This window comes from Crocodylus porosus, unplaced genomic scaffold, assembly GCF_001723895.1.
Source record: "Crocodylus porosus isolate Cpor-Errol unplaced genomic scaffold, CroPor_comp1, whole genome shotgun sequence".
Taxonomy (NCBI): Eukaryota; Metazoa; Chordata; order Crocodylia; family Crocodylidae; genus Crocodylus; species Crocodylus porosus.
Window position 1 is genome coordinate 188,852,739 of NW_017728886.1, and position 24,333 is coordinate 188,877,071.

General features: G+C 40.9%; 1 protein-coding gene across 1 annotated transcript in view; it reads left to right on the plus strand.

Annotated features, from left to right (window-relative positions):
- Positions 1–24,333, plus strand: part of TTC39C (tetratricopeptide repeat domain 39C) — a 60,424-nt gene that overhangs the window by 13,174 nt on the left and 22,917 nt on the right. Inside the window, exons 2-6 of the mRNA XM_019547066.1 lie at positions 4,554–4,602; positions 5,528–5,656; positions 6,846–6,960; positions 11,817–12,171; positions 13,945–14,113. Of these exons, the coding sequence (XP_019402611.1) occupies positions 4,554–4,602; positions 5,528–5,656; positions 6,846–6,960; positions 11,817–12,171; positions 13,945–14,113 (817 nt within the window). The remainder of the gene's footprint in view (positions 1–4,553; positions 4,603–5,527; positions 5,657–6,845; positions 6,961–11,816; positions 12,172–13,944; positions 14,114–24,333) is intronic.

The following is a 24,333-nucleotide window of genomic DNA, read 5'->3' on the forward strand; positions in this document are numbered from 1 at the left end:
TCTGGAATTACAGTAGATTTAGCTGTTTGTGTAATCTTGTGCCTAGACTAATATACTACTTAGTCCTGAAGCTAAGTTGTGTAGAGCTAGCTTAAGTATCTCTCAGTGCACTGCTGCCACTCTTCTGCCATGGATTCCATGGTGGACAACCATTCAGAAACACTTTGGATGTCCTGGGACAAACTATTAGTACTTTTAATAGATCAGCCTTTTGAAATGCTGTGGTTTTGCTGGTGTTGTGATCATTTACGTGTTAGTAGGGCTATGATCCCAGATGTCCTTCCTTGTGGTGGAGTATGCTGAACTGTTATGATTCTTTCTTTCTCAATATGGGAAAATCTGTGCTTTCAGGTGCATGATGGAGATTATGGGAAGATACTGGAATTTTTATCAGCACCTGAGAGGCTTATGCTACATCCTTACTGTGATGGGGCAGAAGCTGGCCTGAGTGGGAGCAGCACCTGGCTGTTGGCCATAACCCAGGCGTGGCTATCTAGTTTGAGTTGAAAGCACCACTAAACTCGGCTGAGATGTTCTGGTGTTAACAGAAGCCAGCTTAGAGAAAGCACTTGTGAGAGAAGACATAAGTGGCGTTCACAGTTAGGCAAATAATGGACATTTTTACACAAGTGCTGCAGTGCCAGGTGCTTTGAACAGTGCCTGATGCTGGGGCGCTTGCAGTTGTATAAGCAGTGAAATGCCTGTCAGCACTGAAAAAATAGCAGCGGCACACTTTTGAACTAAAACACATAGCAGGTGCTTTAGTTCAGAAGCATGCTGCCACCATTTTCTGCACACTGACGTGCATTTCGCTGCTTGTCTAACTGCATGCAGTGCAGTGCACTTCAGCTCAAGTGCAGAGCAGACACAACTAATCGAGTCTGCTCTGAAGCAGTGGCTTTCTGGCGCATCACAGGGTGAATATGTGTATAAATGCCCAATATTCTTAGCTTCTTAGAGTGAACCTTCTGTTCAGAAATTGATAGTCTTCTTATTCTGTTAATAGGGACTCCCTGATGCAAACTTATAGTGAGAGAGTTCTTGTCCCAACATTTTATAAGCAAATTTCTTGAGATATTTTAGCATCTGATTAACTACTTTTGAACTATAAACTGTAGATATCTTGAATTATTAATTTGAACTCTCAACATGGATGGAAATATTGGCCAAGAACAGATATTGCATTTGTCCTAAGATGAGTTGTGCCTGTGTTTGTCCTGGAACAGAAAAGTCCTGGGATTGCTGTGTACACGTTGCTCTTCCAGTTAGGTTTTAATGAGCAGCTCAGTGTACTGCCTCTTTTCTGCCATTGATGCAATCCCAGAAAAACCATTTAGAAGCATTTTGCCATGTCCTGAGACAAACTGTTAGCATTTTTTTATCCCATGAAATTTTTTAGAGTTTGCCCCAGAACAACAGATATGGAAATCTGAATGGTTGCAGTTTGTTCCAGGATAAAATGGTTACTCTGTAGATGTTCTCTGTAGACATACCACAGTCTAGTGACTTTTATACTTTCACCTGTGAAAGAGAAACTGTAAGTAGTTACTCATATCCTGTATTTTCTTTCAAAAAACAGGTAGAGGGGTAACTGCAATAGTTTGTCTTGTTTGAATATTTTAAAGCTTTACAAACAAAACAAACTACATTTTTAAGGTGGTTCATTACCGATTTATTCTTTGGGGATACTGAATAAAGAATAGTTTGACATCTACTATAATTTTAAATCTCCATTTCAAAATAAAAATGCAAAAGTGTGCACTCCTGTTCTGCCCATCTGTCCTGTGTGCAGATTGGTTTGGGCCTTAAAAAGCTAGAATTGCACAGTTGGTTTGTGCAATATTTGGACCATAGCATTTTGTAAAGCAGTTTAAAAGTAGAGTGAAAGTACATTCCCTTCCACAAGGTGATGAGCAGGATTTCTTATGCTAACATAAAAATCAACGTAGGTAGTGATGACAGTAGAGAATGTACTTGCAGCCTACAGTAGAGGTTACATGTTCAGAACGAACACTTAAGTATTCATTGAACAGAATTAGGGGTACACTGATAAATTGGTGCCAGTTCAATTGCCAACCGATAAAAGGAAAAATAGCTTCATGGGCTTTTTTGGTCGTTGTAGCTGATGATTACCGCCATGTTCCTGGAGCACGCTGGTGAGCATTGTCTGGTCCCCTTGCCTTGCTGCCAGCCCGAGCCCACAGCAGACTACAGGGCCCAGTGAGGAGGGGAAGGGGGTGCTGCACTTGGCAACAAAAGGACCATTATAGGGTCCTGCTGCTGTCACAGCAACTCCGTGTGTGCAGCAAGGGCCAGAGCGCTTGGGCTGCTACAGAGGCATTGGACTGTGTGCAGGTGGGGTAATGCCATGCGAGGGACGTGCCACTCCTCTAGGCGCCTCTGCAAAAGTGGCTTCTCCCTGGTGGTTGTGGGACCTTGGCTATGTGGGGTGCACCAGTGCTGAGGCAGTGGCATGCACTGGGCCTCCAAATGTGCCCAGCACCATTGTCCACATAAGGGTCCCCCTGCCTGCCCGGCACGGCAGTATGGGTTGCACAGGGATTGGGACTGCAGGTAGGAGCCATGGGCGAGGGGGGTGACGTGTGGGAATAAGGTGGTCACTGCCTTTCTTATTGATGGCTGGAGCAGGCAGGAGGCACGTGTGTGTGAAATGTAGAACAAACAAAAAAAGGTTTATTTATGTCAGTAGGTTAAAGTACCTTGCACTATTACTAAATATATGTTATCAGATCGGCATCAGCTGATATGGTTGGTTAATCATCAGCTATTGGTATTGGCCAAGAAAATCTTTACCCATGCACCCCTAAACAGAATGTCTTAATTAGCAGCCATGAAAGATGGATTGTGGGCCTGGCACAGAACCTCTGAAGTAGGTGTTTGCTTGAAAGCTAAAGCAGCAAATATGCACCTGGTTTCTGCTGGTCTGTTGTAACACAACCTGTTTCCAGAACACAGTTTACGTATTGAATAGTTTACATAGTGATAGTTACTGGTGGCTACTCTGTTTGCCTGACAATAATAATATTCAGGAGAGAAAAATAATTAAGAATATTTACTTAAAGTGTATGCTTTTTTTCTTTAATGTTATATATAGTATATAACAAAAATCAACATTTTAAAATGTATCAATAAACATGCTATAGTAAGTTTATGAAGTGGTAATTCTAGGTCTTGTGCTCCTCTATCATTCTTTTTTGCCATTTTCTCTAAGCCTACGTATTTATGGTTATATAAAATGTAACACAGGAAAACTAATAAAAACCTGTACTGACGTCTTGCCTTTCTGAGAACTCCGTACACCATTGTAGATTAAGTAATATCAGAAACTTGTGTTTTATAGTAGTATTTCTAAATGGTAAATATGATAGATATTCCAGTACTTCTTAGCTGTAAGCACTTTACATTGTTTACAGATTTAAATAAACACTGTTCTTTTTGGGACTACAAAACGAGCCAGCAATAACTATATCGCCTCAATTACAGTATGAATCCCTAAATGCATCTCCTTCCTAGAAGACTAGAGAAAAAGTGTGTGTTTATATTTTGTTCAGCTAAAATGTGCTGTAAATCTGCAATCCTTAAACTGTAAACCCTTATTCAAGGGATGATGATCACACGTTTTTACATACGGATACATATGTTAACTAAATTAAAATCACTTGATTTCTATTAACTTATTTATCCATTGTGGATAAATGGTACTACTGAGATTATGTAGAAATTTTTTTTGACTGTTGCTAGCTCTATCTAGTCTGAATCAGGGCTTTACAGTGCTTGTGCGATTGGACTATTCATTTAGTTTGAAACCTGCTTGGGCATTGCCTATAATCCTGGCTGCTTGATGAATTTCTGGCCTAAAAGTTGCCTTCACCCTGTTATCATAGACCTGGCAATAAGGCATACCTTCAGCAATATATGGCTTCTTGAGAAAAGGAGAAGTCTTCCTAATTAGTTTAGTCTATTTTACATCACTCAAAACATTTTCCCTCTCTAAGCAAGTTAGTTTCTAGGATGCCACCCTGCCTTGTCTTTTGTCAAACAAAACAGTTAAGGAACAGACTTCCTTATTTGCTATGAACTGTGAAAATGGAACTTCCTATTGCCAATCACACTCTTACACACCCACTTTTAAGGCATCTAGCGCTGTGGCAACTAATGCTTTGCAAGATGAAAAACAAATTGGGTGCATCTTTACATATGGTCCTGACACAGCACTGGGCACTTTTAGTTAGTGATCTGCACTAAGTAAAGGCTCCTGGTGCTGTGTCAGATATAGGTGGGTAAGTGGCGCAGCACATGCCAGTGGTGAGAAAATGGCAGTGGTGTGCTTTAAATTAAAGCACGTTGAATGGGTTTTAGTGCAAAGTGAATCACCCACCATTTTCTCAGCACTGATGCATGCTGTGCTGCTTACACAATTGTACCAGGTGCAGCACTGGGCGCATCAATTACATGCTCCGGCAGACTCGATTAATAGACGCAAAATCCAGCAACTAGGTTAATGTTATAACTGTGCTGTGTTTTCTTGACAGAAACCATAGTCCGTTGATGAGTTTTGGAGCCAGCTTTGTCAGTTTTTTGGTAAGTTTGTTGACAAAATAAGCAAAAAGTGTATTTGGGGAGCTTGAGGGTTTGTGGCTTGATATCTTTGTCAGAGGTGGGTTGCCACTGAAAACCACTGCTATAAACTACACAAAAGGCATTTTAGTTGTTTTTCTTTTAATAAATCTTACCTCAGGCCAGCATTAGGAAAGTCTTGTTGGGTTTGCTTATCCAAGCTGACATACTGAATCGGTGGAACATCACCACACAGTATCCTTGTATCTTGTTTCTTAAAAAGCTTCTGCTTATTTAATGTTCTAAGGATAGCTGCAGTACTTATATGCTTGTCATTCAGAACTTCCATTAGATAAAGCATTAGAAAAAATTGGTTCTTCTTAAGTCCCTGTTTAGATAGATTCAGTTAAAGTTAGTGATCTTTTTATCAAGTAATACAGTGTATCTGCTTATTGCCTATTAGACTGTAGCCTTTTAATTAATTAGTTAAATTATTTAATATTTATGTATTTATTTGACTTTGAGGCAAGTTATGTATGTGGTTAAATATAAAACAGTATCTGTACAGAGGTAAACTGTGCTGGATAACAGTAATTGAAAGTGAACTTATGTAACTTGCATTAGATTAAAAAAAAAAAGAATATGACAGAATTTTCAGTTTGTTTTTTTTAAATATCCAGTTTCTTTTAGAGAGAGTGAAGTCAGTTAATAAGCCTGATTTCAGTTTCTTTCAATTTCAGTAAAGCATACAAGCATAAAAACCTGAGCCTGTATGTTTATTAGTATGTGTGGTAATACATATATGTGTGTATATATATGAATGCAAACTTGGGTACCAGTTTATCCTCAGGTATTGTTATAAAAGAATTTAGTTTTTCTATGTAGCTATTATAGCAATAGCAGACTTACGATTTTTTGTCATTTTTCATTTGTATGTTATTTTTGGAAGAATGCTATGATGACATTTGAAGAAGAAAAAATGCAGTTAGCATGTGATGACTTGAAAGCAACGGAAAAATTGTGTGAGAGCGAAGAAGCTGGAGTTATAGAAACAATCAAGAATAAAATTAAAAAAAATGTAAGTGCAGCATCTGTAAAATATTAATGTGTGCTACGTAAGTATTTTTGAAGACTTCCTTCTAGCTTTCTAGTTCTCATTTGGCATTTAAAAATAGATTTTTGCAGCAGAGTTCTTTCTAATATCTGAGTTGTGGTTGAGAATACTTTGGAGTAAAGACAGCTTGGCAGACTGGCTGGCCTTTTTTAAAGGGCTTTGCCACCCTGAGAAAATCTACCCAAATTCAGCCAAGTTTAAAAGTCTTTGAAATATTTTAGTTTGCACTTCCTTAGTAGAGATTTCTTAGACTTGTGATTCAGTTCTCCAAACATTTTTGTCCATACTGAGATGAGTTGTACTTCCTCTGCAATTACCACTCCAGGATACTGTGGGGCAAGCCAGGCTTCAGACATTGGATCAAGATTCAGCCTGTTCTCTGCTCTCAGTAACCAGTCTTCTGAGGCCCAGGGAGAATGGAGGAGAAAATGTTCTTATTTGAATCCAGAGGATGATTCAGCCAGGTCTGGGGGAGGGCAGAGGGAGAAGATTGGGACAAGGAGCCTTTGGAAAGGAAGGCTGGAAGCTGAAATGGAAAAGGGGCTGGTTGAACAAGGAGACTACTCTGTGTATAATCTGAATGTGTATCTGGGGGAATTCTCCCAGGTTTGTTCTTCTGGTAGAGAAATTTAACCAGAGTCATATGTACAGACATCTGAATGCTGAGACCCTGAAGAGTAGAGAGCATGCAGCGCTCACACCGTGTAGCCAGGGGGCCCTTGTGCACGCATCTTAGCATGTTCTGTGTGCTCCCTTAGTTTGCCTGGTAAGAGATGGTAGCGGTGCATAGGGCAGCATTATTTTGTGCAGTTTTCATAGTCTATTTATAAAGGTAGTACTATTTGAGCATTTTGGGGGTGGAGGAGGTGGGGGAGGAATCTACAGGATATGGCTGTGCTAAGCAAGGTCAATCTTGCCAGGTGTAGTGGGCACAGATTAATCTATAAAATTCACAGAATTTTATATTGCTACTGTTAGTTGTTTATAATTATGATTTTTATAAAGAATGTGTTGAACCACCAACAAAATCAAAATTGCCTGAAAAATAGAATCAAAATGTCGGTTATGTTTCTGTAAATACTTTGAAAAATCAGGGATTTAGCGTAGTTTTAAAAAGCATTTTATTTTTTGTTTGTTTTTTTTTTGCATGCAGGTTGATGGCAGAAAATCTGCACCATCCATGACTGATCGGCTCCAAAGACAGATAATTGTAGCAGACTGTCAAGTTTACTTGGCTGTGCTTTCTTTTGTAAAACAAGAATTGTCAGGTGTGCTGTAACATTAATATTGTATTCTTTAACTTTTTTCCCATGGCATGTATAGTAAATATTAGGGTATCACCAGGGATCTGAGTTTTCTATTTCCAGTGAATTTTCCCCTTTAAAGGAGAAAATGCTAATCTTCCCCTTTGAAGCAGGAAACCATGTGTTTTCCCCTTGCAGGCTGTTAGAGTTCCAGCCTGTAATAAGCTGCTTGGAGTTGGGGGGAGCAGGGCGGGGGTGATCAGATGCAGGGGGCTGATCACGTCGCTCACACTGATAAAGATAATGGTTTAGTGAGAAAAATAAGTTAAGTTTGAAACAAGGGCTTCATAAAATTTCTAGTGTAGCCATTGTGTTCTTAAAATATATATATTTGTCTGCTTGGATTTAAGCAACCCAATAATAGATGTTCAATATAATTATACCTCTAGTAATGCAGATGGAATGTTTCCCAGATGAGTGTCATGAAAAAGGAACAACCTGCCCCTTTTCAAGAAGAAGGGGAAAGCTCTTTCTTTGGAAACCTTGGGAATAAGAAGCAGCCTTATTCAGTTTACCTTTCGTGAGAGGACCCCTTGCACCCAGCCCTAGTGCGGATTCACAAGAGTCAGGCTTCTGGCTTTGAGACCCTGGCTCTTTTCAGTCCCTGACTTCTCCAGTGACCTGAGAGCTGCTTATTTTTGGTCAGCTCCTGGGGAGGAGGGAGTGTTTTCTTCTTTTCAAGAAGAGGGGTCAGAGTGCTCGCATCCCAAATGGCACAGCAAGCTACTTCAGAACAGCCAGTCCTTGTTATGCCACTCCAATTTCTCTTTACCTCACTGGCCAGGTCCAGATGAGTGTGGTCATGCAGTATGTGGTGCTGCAGACACATCTGCAGTGCCACATACTGCATGTTCAGCTCTTTTCTGCGCTGCAAGGGAGCACTGTCAGGAGGAGGGGGCTGGGGCTTGACCTGTGGATATCCATGGGGTCAACAAAAAAAATGGAGCAGTGCATGTGTGGACAGCGTGTGCAGCTCAAAACTGGAGCCTGGACAGCTGGAGCTGCACTACAGCTGCTAGCCAGGCTCTGGACACCTGGATTGCCACTGCTGCAGCGCTGGGAGGCCCCCGAGACCCTGGGTAAATGTCCCTGTAAGTGCTGGCCCCAGCCTGTCCTACCCCACCTGGGTAACTTGCTGTGCGCCACAGGGTGCGTGGTACAGATGTTCTCCAGGGACAACTAGTGGCGATACAAAGTGCACCGCTGCTATTTGTCCCCGGAGAACCAAACATCCATGCATGTGTGGATGTGGCCACTTGGACTTTATTCTGCCTGCCCTGGGACCATTTCTGCCTCCTCTCCTCCTTTCTTTGAGAGCAGTCACTTATTCTCTTCAGGTAGTCAGCCACGTTTACAACACGAACAGTTACAAAACTGTAGTCTTACTTTGGGACAGCAGTCACCCAGTACAATGAAACAAAGTCGTGGGGACCGAATCAGGAGGCAGCCTCTGGGTCCTGCTGCTAGCCCAGACTCCCATTTGCCCCTGAGGTGGGAAGGGCCATATATTCACAGTAACATGCTTGCACCGAGCCTCCCCACGAAAGCATTCTAAGTAAGAACTGCAGGTTTCAACTTTGCCTACTTAGCTTCCTTTGTTACAGTGTATTCTTTATGTTCATTGAATGTTGTTGCTGCCTTGGAAAATGAACAAGAAGCACAATTTTATTTTAGGATTGTTATCTCTAGTATCTTTTTTAGAAATGTACATTAATACAGTAGGACTAAAATAAGGTTCAACTGATTGGTATAATGTAGAGTAGGGGTCAGTAACCTATGGCAGATGAGCCACATCTGGTAGAACACAGCTGTGCTGAGCTGGCTGTCCCCTCCACAGGCGTATCTGATGTTCTCTCATGCCTTTACTTATCTTTGTTGCAGAGGGGCTAGGTGTCTGCAGCGAGGGTGCACAAAATCAGCTTGAGCTCCCTGGAACAGCAGAGATTTATGACCCACATCAGCCAAAGCTTGTGGACCCCTGAATTAGGGTTTTCCACTTTCCTGGTACCAATACTAATATTACTTGTTCAGCTGGTCCTAATTTGACATGTCCCAGAAGCCTTTGTACAGGAATTGGAGAAAGCATTTAAGATCTGAGCATGTGAGTTGGATTAGCTGTAAGTAGAGGAAAACTGTTTTCTGTAGAAACTTGGAGGATGTGGGGAAAAAGCTGGCATCCCCTGTGCCCAGGCAGTAGCTGACAACTGTGTTCAGAATACAAGGAAGATGGCAAATTGCTGAACAAAGTGATTTTTGAATTAACTCCATGCAAAATGGCACTGTTATCTCAGTCTAAGCCATCACACGCATGTTTGTCTGACCTGCATTTAAAAACTTCCAGTGACAAAGATTCTGCTGTCTCTTCTGTGTCTTCCCACTACTTAACCACCTTGATATCTGGATACAGTGGAATCCAGATACTTTGCAAATTCTTGTTTTTGCAAGTAACCTGAAGCTTGCAGAGCTGCAACAAATAGCTCTGTAGGACAGCTGAGATGCTCCAGATGCTTGTTGTAGCTTTTGATTTCAAAGGCCACTATTTTTATCAGATGTGTGGGACTGCTTATGAGCTTCAGCTGAATAGAGAAGCAGCACCTTTGAGTAAGGGCTGCAGCAAACAGTTGTGTGACTTAATTTGGTAATTCACTGCAAATTAAATTGTTTGCAGACTACATAGATAAGAAACATCTGGGTTTTCCCATACTAAAAATGAAAAAGTTGAATAATTTCTATTGGACTTAGGACAGAGAGGCTAATACTGATTTAGGTTTAGATTCTGGTCTCTGCTACAAAACTGTTTCCAGTTTCCATCTATTCCTTGAGCCTTTTTGTAATCTAAAGACATTCCTTCACCTGTTTGTTCGTAGAAGAAATGGCCACTGTTATATTTCTATTTTAAAGACCAAGAGAAGACTGTTGGAAGTAATTGACCAACAAAAACCAAAACAAAACAAAAAACCTCAATGTAGGGAAGTAACATCCAGATCACAATAAAAAATGGTTAAGAACGTGATATCTTTTGTCATGTAGAGATTTATTTTCTTCAAAAACCATAAATTTTGTTTTTTGGCAAGACATCTGGATGTTTTCTTGGAGAGTAAAACAAATTAGGCAAGTAAATTCCAGTTATCAGCTTAGGGCTGGAAAATCACTGACTTTGCAAAACAGTTTGGTGGCAGCTGGATGAAAAAGTGTAAGTGCTGGAAAATACTTACCACCTGGTAACCCTTTGGGCTAAAGGCATTCAGACTTTTCCAAACATACATTTGCTATATTCATCTTTAAACCCCCCCAAAAATGAACTTAGTGGTCTTTTGTGTTTGTCTGCCTTCTAATGAAGTCAGCTTACTTCCAACAGTTCACATAGCATTCCTGTTGGAAGTTAAAACTACCTGTAATTTACCAGGACTGCCATAACACTTGTAATAGAAAAATAGAACTGGAAGAGGCTTTCTAATATCTGCCTTCATAAAAGGCACTGTCATTTGTCTAAACTATCATAGGTATATATTTGTCTGACTTCTAAAAATGTCCAATGAAAGAGATTCCACAATCTCTTTAGTCTTTTCCCAGTGCATAATCACACTTATAATTAGAAAGTTCTTCTTAATGTTTACCAGTCACCCATGTTGCAGTTTTAAAAGCATTACTACTTATTCCATTCCATGTGGACACAGAACAATTGATCACCATCCTTTTTATATCAACCCTTTGGTATCTGAAGACTGTTATCAAGTCCTCTGTTAGTCTTCTCTAAATAATCCCAGTTTTTCTGGCCTTTCCTTGTATGTTATGTCTTCTAGATCTCTAGTATTTTAATTTTTTTTCTTTGGACTTGCTTCAGTTTGTCCACATGTTTCTTAAAGTGGGTTGCCCCAAACTGGATTTAGTCCCAGGTGAGGTCTTACTGAATGCTGAGTAAGTGATGATAGGAGTGAATATTGGGGAGTCTCAAAATCAAGATTGTACCCAAACAGTTAAGTAGTTTGCATTTATGAGAGAGAGACTGAGATTTATGGCTTTAACATGTCTCACTATACCATATCAAAGCATACATTATTTTAATAGTGAACTTTCAGAAAGGCAGCATATTTGTGTGTGTATGTGTATATATGTTCAGTGTAAAGAAAATAGTCATCAGTATCTAATGATGTTATCCTTACAGACTACATTTCAGCTAGTGACTTTGATAAGTGAAATGTGTTGGTTCCTGCACCCCCCCCCCCATGTCTACTGCATTACTGTACAGAGTTGCATTAGTGTTCGTCTTGTGGTGAACCACATAACTACTGACTCCTGCAGCAAAAAGGTGGCCTGAAGTAACATTGGCTTCGGAATATAGCTGAATTATTATTGCAGCATTTTGAATTTTTCATTACAATAGGCAACTTAATTTTTCATTTTGAAGGAGTAAAAATAACTAATTTGTGATGCCTACAGTCGGAACTTCAAGACTGCTGCATTCATAGGGCACTCTGAACAGAACAGTTAGGGATTCAACAGTCTCATTTTTTTTTTTTACGTGTTCTTAGTATTGTTTAAATTAAAATATTTTTTCTAGATTACATATTTTTATAAAACAAGTCAAGTTTTGCATTTAAAATCTTTCAGCATTCTTCTTTTAAATGTGTCTCTTAGTTAATCTCCTCTAAGTAACAAAATGATTGCTGCTAATTCCTACAGGCCTGTGGGTTTTATGTAAAATATCCAAAGGAGGAGAATTTGCTTTAGAATAGTCTTCTAATTTTATGGAAGATCATTTGTCATTTACAGTTTCTGTATTGTTAAATAATTCCCTGACATTTTTTTTCTGTCTTCAGCATACATAAAAGGTGGGTGGATCCTTCGTAAAGCCTGGAAAATTTACAATAAATGTTATCTGGACATTAATACACTTCAGGAAATATATCAGAAGAAGTTAACTCAGGACTCCTTGACTTCTGATGCTGCAAATGATAATCATATCTCTGCAGAAGGTGTAACGGAGGATTCGCTAAACAGGCTGAAAGGTGCTGTTAGCTTTGGATATGGACTTTTTCATCTTTGCATATCCATGGTGCCCCCAAACCTGCTCAAAATCATCAACCTGCTGGGTTTTCCTGGAGACCGCCTACAGGGGCTTTCTTCACTGATGTATGCAAGTGAAAGTAAGGACATGAAGGCCCCTTTAGCTACGTGAGTAGCTATATTGAAATGCTTTGGTAGATAACTTAGTACTGAGAGTAAGTAAACTACAAACAAGTACAATCAACAACAAAAAAAATCTTGTTGCTTTTAAAGGAAGCCTCAGCTGATGTTGTTTAACATGCCGTAGTTTTCTAAGTTTGTTATATGTTAGTTATGAAAATTGATTTAACAGTATTTTTATTGTCTAGGCAGATTGTGTTGGTGATTTAATGCCAGGGAATGCAGTTTTCTGCACCCTTTTGTTCTGTCAAAAGGAGCATATTTGCTTAAAGCAGGGTACTTGAAAGGGTCTCCCTAAGATTTAGATTATCTAAAAAGAAGCCTAAAAAAAAGATTATTTGAAAAGCAAATATTGTCCATATGAGTTCTAGCAGCTATTAACTTCTCTCTAGTTATAGGTATTTATTTTAATGTGATGACTTCTGCTTTTAATTACTTTTCAGTATGTAAAATAAAAAATAGAACTTTTTTTTATAGGCAAAGAGAGATATTTTTGTTGGCCTCTTTGGGGTGGCACACCCACTATAATGGGAGTTTCCAACCCTACATGTTGTATTCTGGTTCCTTTTTTGTAGATTATCCTTCCTTCAGCTTTAAGTTAGAACCCTTAATGAAGGTAAATTTACTATTCAGTACTGCAAAGGTCAGACCTGGTACTGTTGTAGGAATGACCTTGTACCAGAGGTGTTACAAACATGCCTCAAATTGGATCCCAACCTCAGGAACCCCTTCTGGGTGGTATTTGTGGGGCCAACAGCAACTGTAGTAGGGCTGTGTTGGAGCAGCAGCATGGAGCTGCATTTATGCAGCAGAATAGATCTGGGGGCTGGTGCCAATGGTCCTATCCTTTGGGGTACAGGGATCCTGGATTCTGCAGCAGGCCATACCCCCCAACCTGTATTAGCCTGCCAGAGTACTGGTGGGCCAGATGAAATAATTCTTTAGCCCAGATCTGGCCCATCGGCCATATGTTTGAAATCCCTGTCTTGCACCAGATCTGTAAGCTTCAAGTTGGCTCTCAATCCATCTAATACAGTACTGAAATTAAAAAGACATGTCTATCAACCATACTTTTAAAACAAATCCTTTCTTCTTGAAAAAGATCACAATTCTAATCATTAATCAGTTTTAACTATAAACAGCCAAATATTCATTTCTTAATGTCTTACTATAATGTGCCATCTGAAGAGAAAAGGATATGCCCACTGTTTCTTGTTGGAGAACCCACCATACTTTATCCTCACTTCTGCAATGATTCTGGTCTAGGTCACTCATTTGGCGAAGTTTTGGAGCACTATGTGCACTATACATCTGCGGTGTACATAGACTTTTAACTTACTACTTGCTTTATGATGAATTTTCAGATTTAATTATTTTTAAAAAGTTCCTTTATCTCAAGAAATGTTGAAGACACAACTTCATCCAGTGCTCTGGAGATTCTGCTTTCCTGTACTCCAGTGACAGTTGGGAGTAGTCTAGTTTAACAAAACAATGTCAGATTTGGTTTTTAGCCAGGTTATAGCATCTGACTAAATAGGCCATAACCTACAAAGCTTACGTTTTTTCTGAATGAGTTGGGGCGTGGTGGCACCATTTAAGACTGCTTTCATCCAGCATAAATAAAAAAAAAAAAGAATCATGTACTGCTTGTTTTTATTGTTTTTTCCCTTCAGTACCTCTTAACTTTTGCCTACAAAGAATCATCTGCTGTAAACTGAAATGTGCACTAAAGTAATCTTTGTACTTTGTGTTTTTCTTCAGATTAGCTTTGCTGTGGTACCACACAGTAGTTCGCCCTTTTTTTGCTTTGGATGGCAGTGATAGCAAGGCAGGATTGCAAGAGGCAAAGGAGATCCTGCTGAAAAAAGAAGCAGCTTATCCAAATTCATCTTTGTTTATGTTCTTCAAGGGAAGAATACAACGGTTAGAGGTAGTGTATGTTTTCGCCATCCTAACGACTTTTTTTTAAAATGATAAATATTTTATTCTCATACAAATAGCTTATCTTCCTAATATCTCCAGTTAATATATTGAAAATATTGGTGAATAACACCTTCTTGTTTTCTACCATGCCCTCTCTTATTGCGGTCTGTCCAGGTAGTTAGCCACTTTTAGTAGTTCCCTGAAATCTAGTTTTCTTCTGCTATGTAGAAATCAAGCTGGAGTATTTTTAATTCAAATGGTGAACCTTGATCAGAATAGGGTTATTCCCTGGAAAAAAAAAGTTGCAAATGCTGTCTGATGGCTGAAAAAACACTTTTACACATTGTAACAGGCTCAAGTTCTGGCATTGCACTCTTTCCTCCCAGTTTACTCTTAATAGTTTGAGACAGGCAGAAGTATTTTAAATGCCTTCTGTCATTTAGTTGACTGCTGTTGTTTCTGTCACTGTCAGAATATTCCTAGGGATGCTAGAGTAAAAAAATCATCAGGAGATGACTCTTAATTCCGATATCTATGATTCCTTTATGTTGTTTTTGGATAAACTGCTGCCTGTATGTCGAAATGCTGTCTCAACCCAAAAACTTCTAGAGCTAATACTGACCTTAATACCCTTACTCTTTTTCTCCTGGGGCTTATGGCTGACTTTCCCAAGTTGACCTTGCTGTTTCTGAATATGAAGCAGGAGTTACAGAAGACAGTGTTTCAAACCTGTCTTGCAAGACAGACTGGATTTACATGAATCTGGCCTGGCTTTGTGCAGAAGTACTCTAGTAAACTTCCTTGCTGAGCTGTTTTTGTGCAGCAGTGGTAAATCTGGGGACATGTATGGTAACTATTAAAACGGTACGTTGTTGCCGTTTTGATGGAAAGATATTTAAACACCTTTTTCTGAATTCTCAGCATCATTCTGTATGGATGTGTGTTCCAAAGTTGGCTCTTTGGGGTTTTTAAGACATTTTGCTGGGTCAAGAATGCATTTACAGAACACACATTGCAGTAGTTTAAAACATGTAGAGTTGTTAACGGTGAGTCTGATCTTGTAAGTAGAAATGTTCCTGTATCTTATGCATAAGAAGGATTAGAGTCTTTAAACTTTCTGTGGTTAGCCTTACAGAGTCAGTCTCCCTCTCTCTCTCTCTCTCTCTCTCTCTCTTTTTCCCCCCCAGCCCCCCGTAAGGCTAACCAGGGTAATAGGTTTTCTATAGCCATTGGAACTACAAATGTGTACACCATGTAACTTCAGCTGATATCATAGAGGACTCCAGTTTCATTATATTAAGTATGTTGGTGTTACTTTTGTGAAGATATAAAAATCAAGCAATATATTTTGGCCTTGTGAATCTTGAACCCAGACCAGCCATTCAAGAGCTAAAAGCAGTCAGATGTACAAGGCTGGACAGTGAGAGAAAAGTCCATGTAGTAGGTAGATTTGAGAATTCTGTAAATAGGTATCTGAAGTTATGCTGATGGCTGAGGTCCCCAGGGCATAAGATTTAGAAAAAGGAGTGGGGAGACCAAGGACAGATCTGTGTAAAACTTGACAGACTGGGAAGATGTGGAGAGGAGGAAGTGACAAGAAGCTATCTGAAAAGAGTAAGAAAACCTTAAAAGGACAGGACCATGACAGTCATGTAAAGAGTGGATGTCAGGGGAGAGTGTGCTGTTTTTTTTAATGAAGATTGGTTTCTTTGAACTATAAAAAGGATATGTTGAATAATATGACAGAGCATCTATAATAATTTTCCTTTTATTAGGCAGTATGCTAGTGGGGATAGAATCTACTGAACTTTTCTATTTTTCCCAAAATTGTCTGTTTGGGGGATGAAGTCTGAAAGCCATTTAGAGATTTTTGAAGTGAAAAATGTGGCCGGCAAAATGAAGGGGAGGAGAAAGAGGAAATGGGGCAGAGTTGCATTTGTAATACAATCACATCACTCTTATTCAGGAGTCTTTGATGGCACTGTGTTAAAAATAGTTTTGTCCTGCTTGGCGCACAATGGGCTATAGTTTCTTTTGTAAACATAATGTTTGCTTTACTAATCGTTATGTGGTATGGCTAGGGACAGACATTCAAAAAGCCTGAACCTGAATTGATTCAATCTTTGCAGGTTAGTTTAACTTAGCTAGGCTGAACTAGTTTGTAACCGTACAGACATCCCCCCTGGACTGAAGAAATGTAGGCACATGCCTACAGTGGTACAGTCTAGAAGCCAGAGTGTGCTAGAACAGCCCTCCCTTCTGTTCCACAGTGCTGAGCTACAGTGCTGAGCTGGGGGGGGGTGTGGGCAGGCCTGGGCAGGACACTCTGATTAGGAAGGGGGTCCCCCCATTGCTCCTGACTAGCAACAGAGCCAGCAGGGAGTTAGACAGCATGTACTTACAACAGGGAGTTACACTGGGAGTAACACATGTTTATTAGCCCATCAAGAAAGCCAAAGCATCTCTCATTAGTGTAAGCTCTTCTTTTAGCTCCAAAAAGCCCTAAGTAGACACTGTCCTGTCTGCCTTACACAGACACCTCTTAACATTAGCTAGCATACCACATACTGGCTATGGACTGTGCTGTGGCAGGGCAGGGGGGAATCCTTGCTTGAGCAGGGAAGTAGTGGGAGGGGGGCAGGAGGAAGCCAGGCAGATGCTGCTGTGCCTGCAGACTCTTCCAGAGCTCCAGCCAGGGAGCAGAGGGGAGGGGCCAACTTTGCTGTGGAGCAGAGAGCCCTGCCCAGGGCTGCAAAGCATCTGGGATGCTGGGAGACTCTGGTTTAAGTGAAATCAGAAATGGGTCTGAGACAGGCATTGCAAAATAGATAGGAGAGATAAAGCTTAGCTCCTAAGTGAGTTCTTTGCATCTGTATTCCTGAGCATGGATAAAGGTGCATCTCCCAAAGGGACCAAAGGCAGGCACAAGAGGGACTCCAGTCCACCATCAGTTAGTGCTGACCTAGTGAAGGGGCATATGGAGGGGCTGGAGCATTTAAGTCAGCAGACCCTGACGATATTCATCAAAGGGTGTTGAAGGAATTGGCCAGTGTTGTAGCAGAGCCACTTGGACAGTTGTTTGAGTGCTCATGGTGCTTAGGACGGGTCCCAGAGGACTGGAAAGGGCCAATGTGGCCCCTATTTTCAAGAGAGGGAGGAAGGATGATCTGTGTAACTATAGGTCAATTAGCCTCACCTCTATCCTTGGGAAAACCTTTGAGAAAAATATTAAGGATCATATTTGTCGGAGTCCAGTAAAAATAATGCTGAAGGGCAACAGCATGGGTTCATAGCAGGTAGATCCTGCCTGACTAACTTTGTTTCTTTTTATGACCAGGTCACAAATTGCTTAGATGCAGGAGCTGAGGTAGATGTCATCTACTTGGATTTTAAAAAGGTCTTTGATACAGTGTTGTATCCCATTCTTACGAGTAAATTAAGCGATTGTGATGTAGATTATTACACGGTCAGGTGGGCGGAGAATTGGCTTATGGGACAAACCTACAGGCTGGTGGCGGACAGGTCATTTTCAGCCTGGAAAAATTTAGGCAGTAGAGTTCCCCAAGGTTTGGTCCTTGGATCAGTGGTGTTCAATATCTTCATCAGTGACTTGGATGAGAGTGTGGAAAACCCTTTGTCCAAATTCGCAGAAAACACCAAATTATGGGGCAAAGTAAACACACTGGAGGGCAGGGAGCAGATTCAGGCAGATTTGGATAGATTGGGAAAGTGGGCAGATCAGAATAGGATGCAGTTTAACAAAGTTAAAGTGCAAAGTGCTTCATCTAGGGAGAAAGAATCACTAACACACCTACAGACTGGGAGGTGACTTTCTAAGCAGCACAGCAGCAGAAAGGGATCTAAGTCATAGTCGACTCCAAAATGAACATGAGTTGTCAATGTAGCAAAGTGATAAGTAAAGCCAAACGCACACTTTCATGCATTAGAAGGTGGATCACAAACAGGTCTAAGGAGGTGATATTTCCCCTCAATGTGGCATTGGTAAGACTGCAGCTGGAGTACTGCGTCAGTTCTGGGCACCGCACTTCAAGAGGGATGTGGATAACTGAGAGGGTCCAGAGGAGGGCTACTCGTGTGGTTAAGGGCCTGCAAGTAAGATCCTACTAGGAGAGATTGAGGGACCTGAATGTCTTCAACCTCAGCAAAAGAAGTCTGAGAGGGGATCTTGTGGCCATCTCCATATTAATCAGGGGGGGGCAGCAAGGAATAAAGAATGCTCTGTTTACCTAGGCACCCCTTGGGGTTACTAGGAACAGTGGCCATAAACTGACAGAGAGCATTTAGGTTAGACACGAGGAAAAATTTGACCCAAATCAATTAAGTCTGATACTATATTCAGCCAGGTTTATCTCAAACCAGTTTCAGCCTTTTGAAACTGGTTTATGTGAACTGCATGTTTGTTCTGTCACAGGTTTAAATTAGTTTCTGATCACTTAAACTCTTGTATGTGTAATGTCTGTCCCTAGCCTGTGTGTCCCAAGCTTCTAAGCATACCTTGTAAATTCATAGCTGTAAATACCCTGTAAATTTATAGCTATCTATGAAATGTTTTACACTAAAAGTAGATTTGGCTGTTGCACACACAAATGTAGAGCCATTAAGATAAAAACGAGAATAGTAATATATACTAATGTGTCTGAAACACATTTAACTATTTAATTAAAATGGTCATTCCTTAAAGTCAAACTCCTTAAATTTAAATATTTTTGGCTTTGTCCTGGAACTTTAATTTTAGATGTCAATGAGGTTAAATGGACCAAAATAAATTCCTATTTAAAAATTATTTGATATAGTTATGGTGCTAAATCTCATTATTAGCACATATATTGTGTGCCTGGAATCAATAACTGCAAACATACTGTGCCGGGAGGTGGCATCTCACATATACTGCAGTTTGGTTCAATTCAAATGGTCACCTAGATTGGAAGTATTGTTACGATATTTGTACTTCTTTGCAGACATGCTAATTAGTACTCTCTCTCAGTGGCACTAATTAGCACAAACATGGCCACCCTTCATCCAGTTCTGGAAGTGAACCATGCAGAGCATTGCAGCATGTTTAAGGGCACCATCACCTGGCATGACAGCTTTGCAGTGAAGAGAGAATGAGATGGGCCTTAAGACGAGAGTCAGCAAATGAATACAAACATTGTGATGTAAAAGGAGATATTAGTGTATACTGTTGCACTACATTATAAGAGATATATTTTCAGCTTAAATGTTTTGCTTAGTGAGAATATTTACAGCTGTTGTATTTCACTGTCAAAACAACACAATGGCATCCACTAAAGTCTATTGCTTCTTTCTTCAAAATATATACATTTAAAATCAAGTAAAAAAAAAAACAAACTTTGACCCTATGGAAATAAGTTGCTCCCAGAGTAATCCTAAATCTGTGTAGGGATTGAGTTGATATCTAAAACATTTGGGAGGCAGGGGGTGGGGAAGAATGGGGATTTTGGGAGTTTAAAAGGGAGGAAGCTTTGCTAACTTTGAGGGTTGGGGAGCTGGGTTTATCCACCCAAGGATGTTGTCTGCAAAGATCAATTATAGAGAATGCTGCTGGCTTGTGCTTAACTGCTGGCATGACTCCTTCCAAAGTGTTCAATCTGAGAAATCTGTTGGGAATGTAGAGATCTTGAGGCACTGAAGAGCAAATACCAGTCTTGAACCAAGATAGCTGGCATTGGAGAGGCTAGTACAACCCTGTAAGGAAATCAAATGCAGTAAATCTTGGTAGCAGTGTGACTAATGATTTTGTGAAGTTCTCAATTTTTAGACATACAGAGTTAAGAAATGTAAAGTTATGGTCCTTGCAGGACCTTCCATTAGTCCTTAATTACACAGAATTATACTGTTTATGATGTGATATTGCATGCCTTAATATACATATGTCAATGAGCTAAATAACCAATGCATATAAACCATCAGCTTAAATGTGCTCAGTTTATAGTGTGAAATATGTCAGCCCTGTTGTAACACTAGCTTATTTTCAGTCATTTACAGTTTCCTTGGTTTATTTTTAAACTGATAAATACACAACAATACTTCTGTTTCAGAGAGCAGCCTTAACCTGAGAAAAAGAAATCAACACGCAGGTACTTCAGGGTTATTGAAATACAGCCTTGAGGTATTGAAACATCACAGTATCTGGAGACAGTAGGGATTTTATTTGTATTGAGACATGTCTTTGAGATTCATCCTGTGCCCATGGGAGCTGTCGCCTAGAGGAAGATTAGACATCTGAAGACATGAAGCACCCAAGAAAGCATTTAGAAATGTATCAGACAGGTGCAGATATTCAAGTGAAGGATATGGACAAACATATGTTTTGTAGTGCTTTTAAAAAGGGAAGCAGGCTGCTGCAGCAGCTCAATACCACACAGCAGCAGTTACACTAGCTTATGTCTGCATGATCCTGTTAGAGCAGGGGTTCCCAACTTTGGGGTCATGACCCTATTTGGGATTGCAATGATAAAAATAAATGGGGTCACAAAGACAATCACAGATTTTCTCCTTTTAAAGGAGAAAAGAGGGAAACAGCAGGTTCTCCTTGCAGGATGGCAGGGTTCCAGCCTGCCAAGGGGCTGTTTGGTGCTGAGGGGAAGTGGGAGGAATGCAGTCAGGCATAAGGTGCTGCATGCATGTGCGTATGAACACAGCAGCCAGGCAGTGTAGTGAGCAGCTCCTGCAGCTCCCTCCAGCTAAGTCTATGGGGGAGGGCAGATTGAGGCCCCCACATTGAGGGAGGGAGTGGGGCAGGGCTGGGGGTGCTGCCCAGGTAGGCTAGTGCATTGGGGCGGGGGTGGGAATGTGGGGCCTGGCTGGGAGAGCAGGATGGAGCCAATGGCAGCAGGATGGAGCCACTGGTAGCAGGGCAGCTAGCTCCCTGCTGCTGCATGCACTCCTGGAGAGGGAGGCATGGGGAGCACATGCCACCCAGATTTGTACATGGGGCAGGAGCAGATGCAAGCCGCTAGCTGTGAGCTCAGGGCTTCCTGCACTGCTACAGAAGCCCCTGGGAGGAAGGACAGCAGAGCAGGGTAGGGAGGCTTAGTGCTGCTGCTAGGAGTCCCATACTGGCTGTGCCACCGTGCAGAGGCACCCCCTACCTGCCCAGCAGCAGCGGGAGACACAACTCTAAATTGTCGCTGCTGCCAGGTGAGCAGGGAGTGCCTCGCCGTGGTGGCATAGCCTGTATGGGACTCCGACCATTGACACTGAGCCTCCCACCCTCCCATGCTGGGTCCTGCCTGTTAGGCCACAGAGGTCCCCGGGGGCAGGACAGCAGGATGTGGAGCCCTGGGCCTGCAGCGGGCAGCCTGCATCCTCCCTCTCTCCACCATGGGCTCTTCTCCAGTCATGCTGCCTATGGGGGGCAGGAGGCAAGGAGGGAACCAGGCTCCATGCTCTGCTTTGGCCATAGCAGCCACCACCACCTCCCACAGGGGTGCTGCTGGAGAGGACCGGGGGCAGTGGGTGGGGAGCGAGTGGCACCTGCTGGGACTTTGGGGGTTGGGAATGAGGGGCCATGCTGGGCAAATGGGATCATAAATGGGATTGTGCTGTGGAAAAGGTGAAGCACTGCTCTAGAGAAGCAAGTGAACAAAATCATCCCAGTTTTGACCCTGAATGAAACAAGGTTAAATTTGGAGTGGTTTTGCTACAGAATCCTACAGACTTAAGTTACAGTATAAAGCTGCCGTGTAGACCTGAGCAGCCATTCCCTCTCCCCTTTTGAAGCCACCACAAATGAATATTTGTCCATACCCAAAGATAGCGGAAACGTGTACTTCAAGGCTCGGTGCCCCACGGCAAGGCCGTCTTGATATAGTGCAAGTGTTGAATAAATCATATAATTTTCTGTGCACATTATATTTTTCTATACATTTTAGTATTTAATTTGCAAGATTAATTTTTCTTCAGATACCTAAAGTGTGTGTGTGTGTTTTTCCCTGATTGATTATACCTTCAGGCTTTTTATTAGCATAGTTATCCCTGCAATATTCCAAGCCAAACTTTGTTGAAATTCTCAAACTTGCCTTGCTGGGAAGGATAAAACGCTTCAGCCCAAAGCATTTTTTCTTTTTCTCAGAAGACTGTGCCTGAAAGCAAAAATTCACTGTGGAACTCTCTTGAATTATGACTAAGCAAAGTTGGTGCATTTCTACAAAGGTTTCTGAGGCCAGTCTTACTGTGTATGTATGTGAATATCATGTATTTCTCCACAAGTAAATCAACAATACATATACACAGGCTTCATAATGACAGCCTGAAAACCTTGAGTGCAAACATAACTTACTCAAGCTATCCCACTGGACAAAATACACTGGCAGGAAGATGAGATTATTTCTTCATAGCATATTTTCTCATCACACTAAAAGCATGCTCTTAGAAAAAACTATAGACTGTGCATGTTACAGTGTTTCTGTGTATGCTTGCAAAGTAGGTGCTTCACAATGAAACGTTCCTTCAGTAGCTAAAATAATGAGTTTATAGAACCTTTGCATGGTGCAGATTAGGATGGCTGATAACTTTTTTATTAGAGATGCCTTTGGGTAAGATCTTGCAAGACCCTGTTTAACAGTTCTTGTATTAGTATAGAAATGGCTTTGATCAATTAGAAGTAAGCCATTTGGAATTTGACAGTTAACTTCTAAACTGACTTGAGTGTGTCCCCATGGGAATTTGCATTGATTTAACTTAGGGGTGTCAGACTCACTTGGGACTCTTCTGCCCAGGACACGGGTAGGTACAATGGTGACAGTGGTGGACCTGGATGTGGAAGATATATGGGGGTGACAAGAGTGCCTGGCTGCCAGTGGCCATTGGTAGCAAAGTCAAGAGACTCTAAGGCAGGCCAGATAGAGAGGCTCCACAGGCCAGATCTGGCCCCCCGGGCTGTATGTACGACACCCCTAGTTTAACAAAATCAGTTTAGCTAAATCAGTGCTAACTAGTGCAGGTTTTGGGCTAGTTATAAAAGAAAAATAATTACATGATTCTGGTCTAGCCAGAGAATGGTGTCTGGTGAGAGGTATTTCATTAGAAGCTTTTAGGAAAACGAAGAAAGGAGAGTAGATGCCAGTGGAGGAACTACAAATCTGAGAGATCTGAACCCAAAATTAAATCTGATGCAAATGACTGTCAGCATAGTAAAATATTTTGCTGATGTGCCATGACCTCAGACTTGTACTTACCTGCATGACAGGAAAGTTGGAGAGCATAAAGAATCATCAGTTTCTTCCACATTTGCCTCTTTCATTTTTTTAAATGATCTGAATCTGTTCTTTATAGGCAGGAAAAGAAGTTTTCTAAATGTGAGTTGATAGAATGTCTTCCTGAGTCACATTCGGTACAGCATGAAATGAACAGACTTTGGTCAGTTTCCAAGCTGCTGTTCAGGTCAACAATGAAATGAGAAGAGTTACCTTAATTTTACTCAGCTGTAACACATGGAGGCTCTGAGCCATAGCAGTAAAAGTATTAGTTATTCAAGAAGAAGGTAGGGCAGAGCATGTTTCTCATTTATAGTAAGTAGAAAGGAAGACTATTTTGATCAGACTTCCAGTCAAAGATGGATAATAAAGATAGAGCCCCCAGTTAGGATAATTTTTCAGGCAACTTCTTGATAAATAATCCCTTCTAAGTAGATGGGGACCATGGGTTTACACAGGCACTTCGAATTCGCCTCTTCTCCTTGCCCCCCTGCCCCACCCAGTCTTTTGTCAGCTTCTGTATAGTGCTCTTAAACCACTGTAATTTTTTGTCCTGTTCTACACTCTTGTCACTTTAAATGGATCTGAGGGATGATTTGTATAGAAAACATCATCCAGAAGCATATTCTTGCTAAGTTTGTTGTTAGAGCTCAGGCACATTGAAGTAAATGAAACATCTGTGAGCTTTAAAAATATTCTTGATATTACATGGAAATGTGCGCTTTAAAAATGTTCTTTATTATATGGAAATGATCACACTTTACTGGGAATTTCTTAATCCATTAATCATCATATGAGATAATTGAAAAAATGTTGTATATAAAGAGATAAGACATTGAATAAATGAAGATATATTCTGCTTGGAATTGGAAAGTAAATAAAACTTACTTGCCCCCAAATATGCATGTCACCACAACCATACATTTCACACTCCTATTACAGTATCTTAGCCCATTATAAATACACAACCAGGAAAAGCAGTACTTTT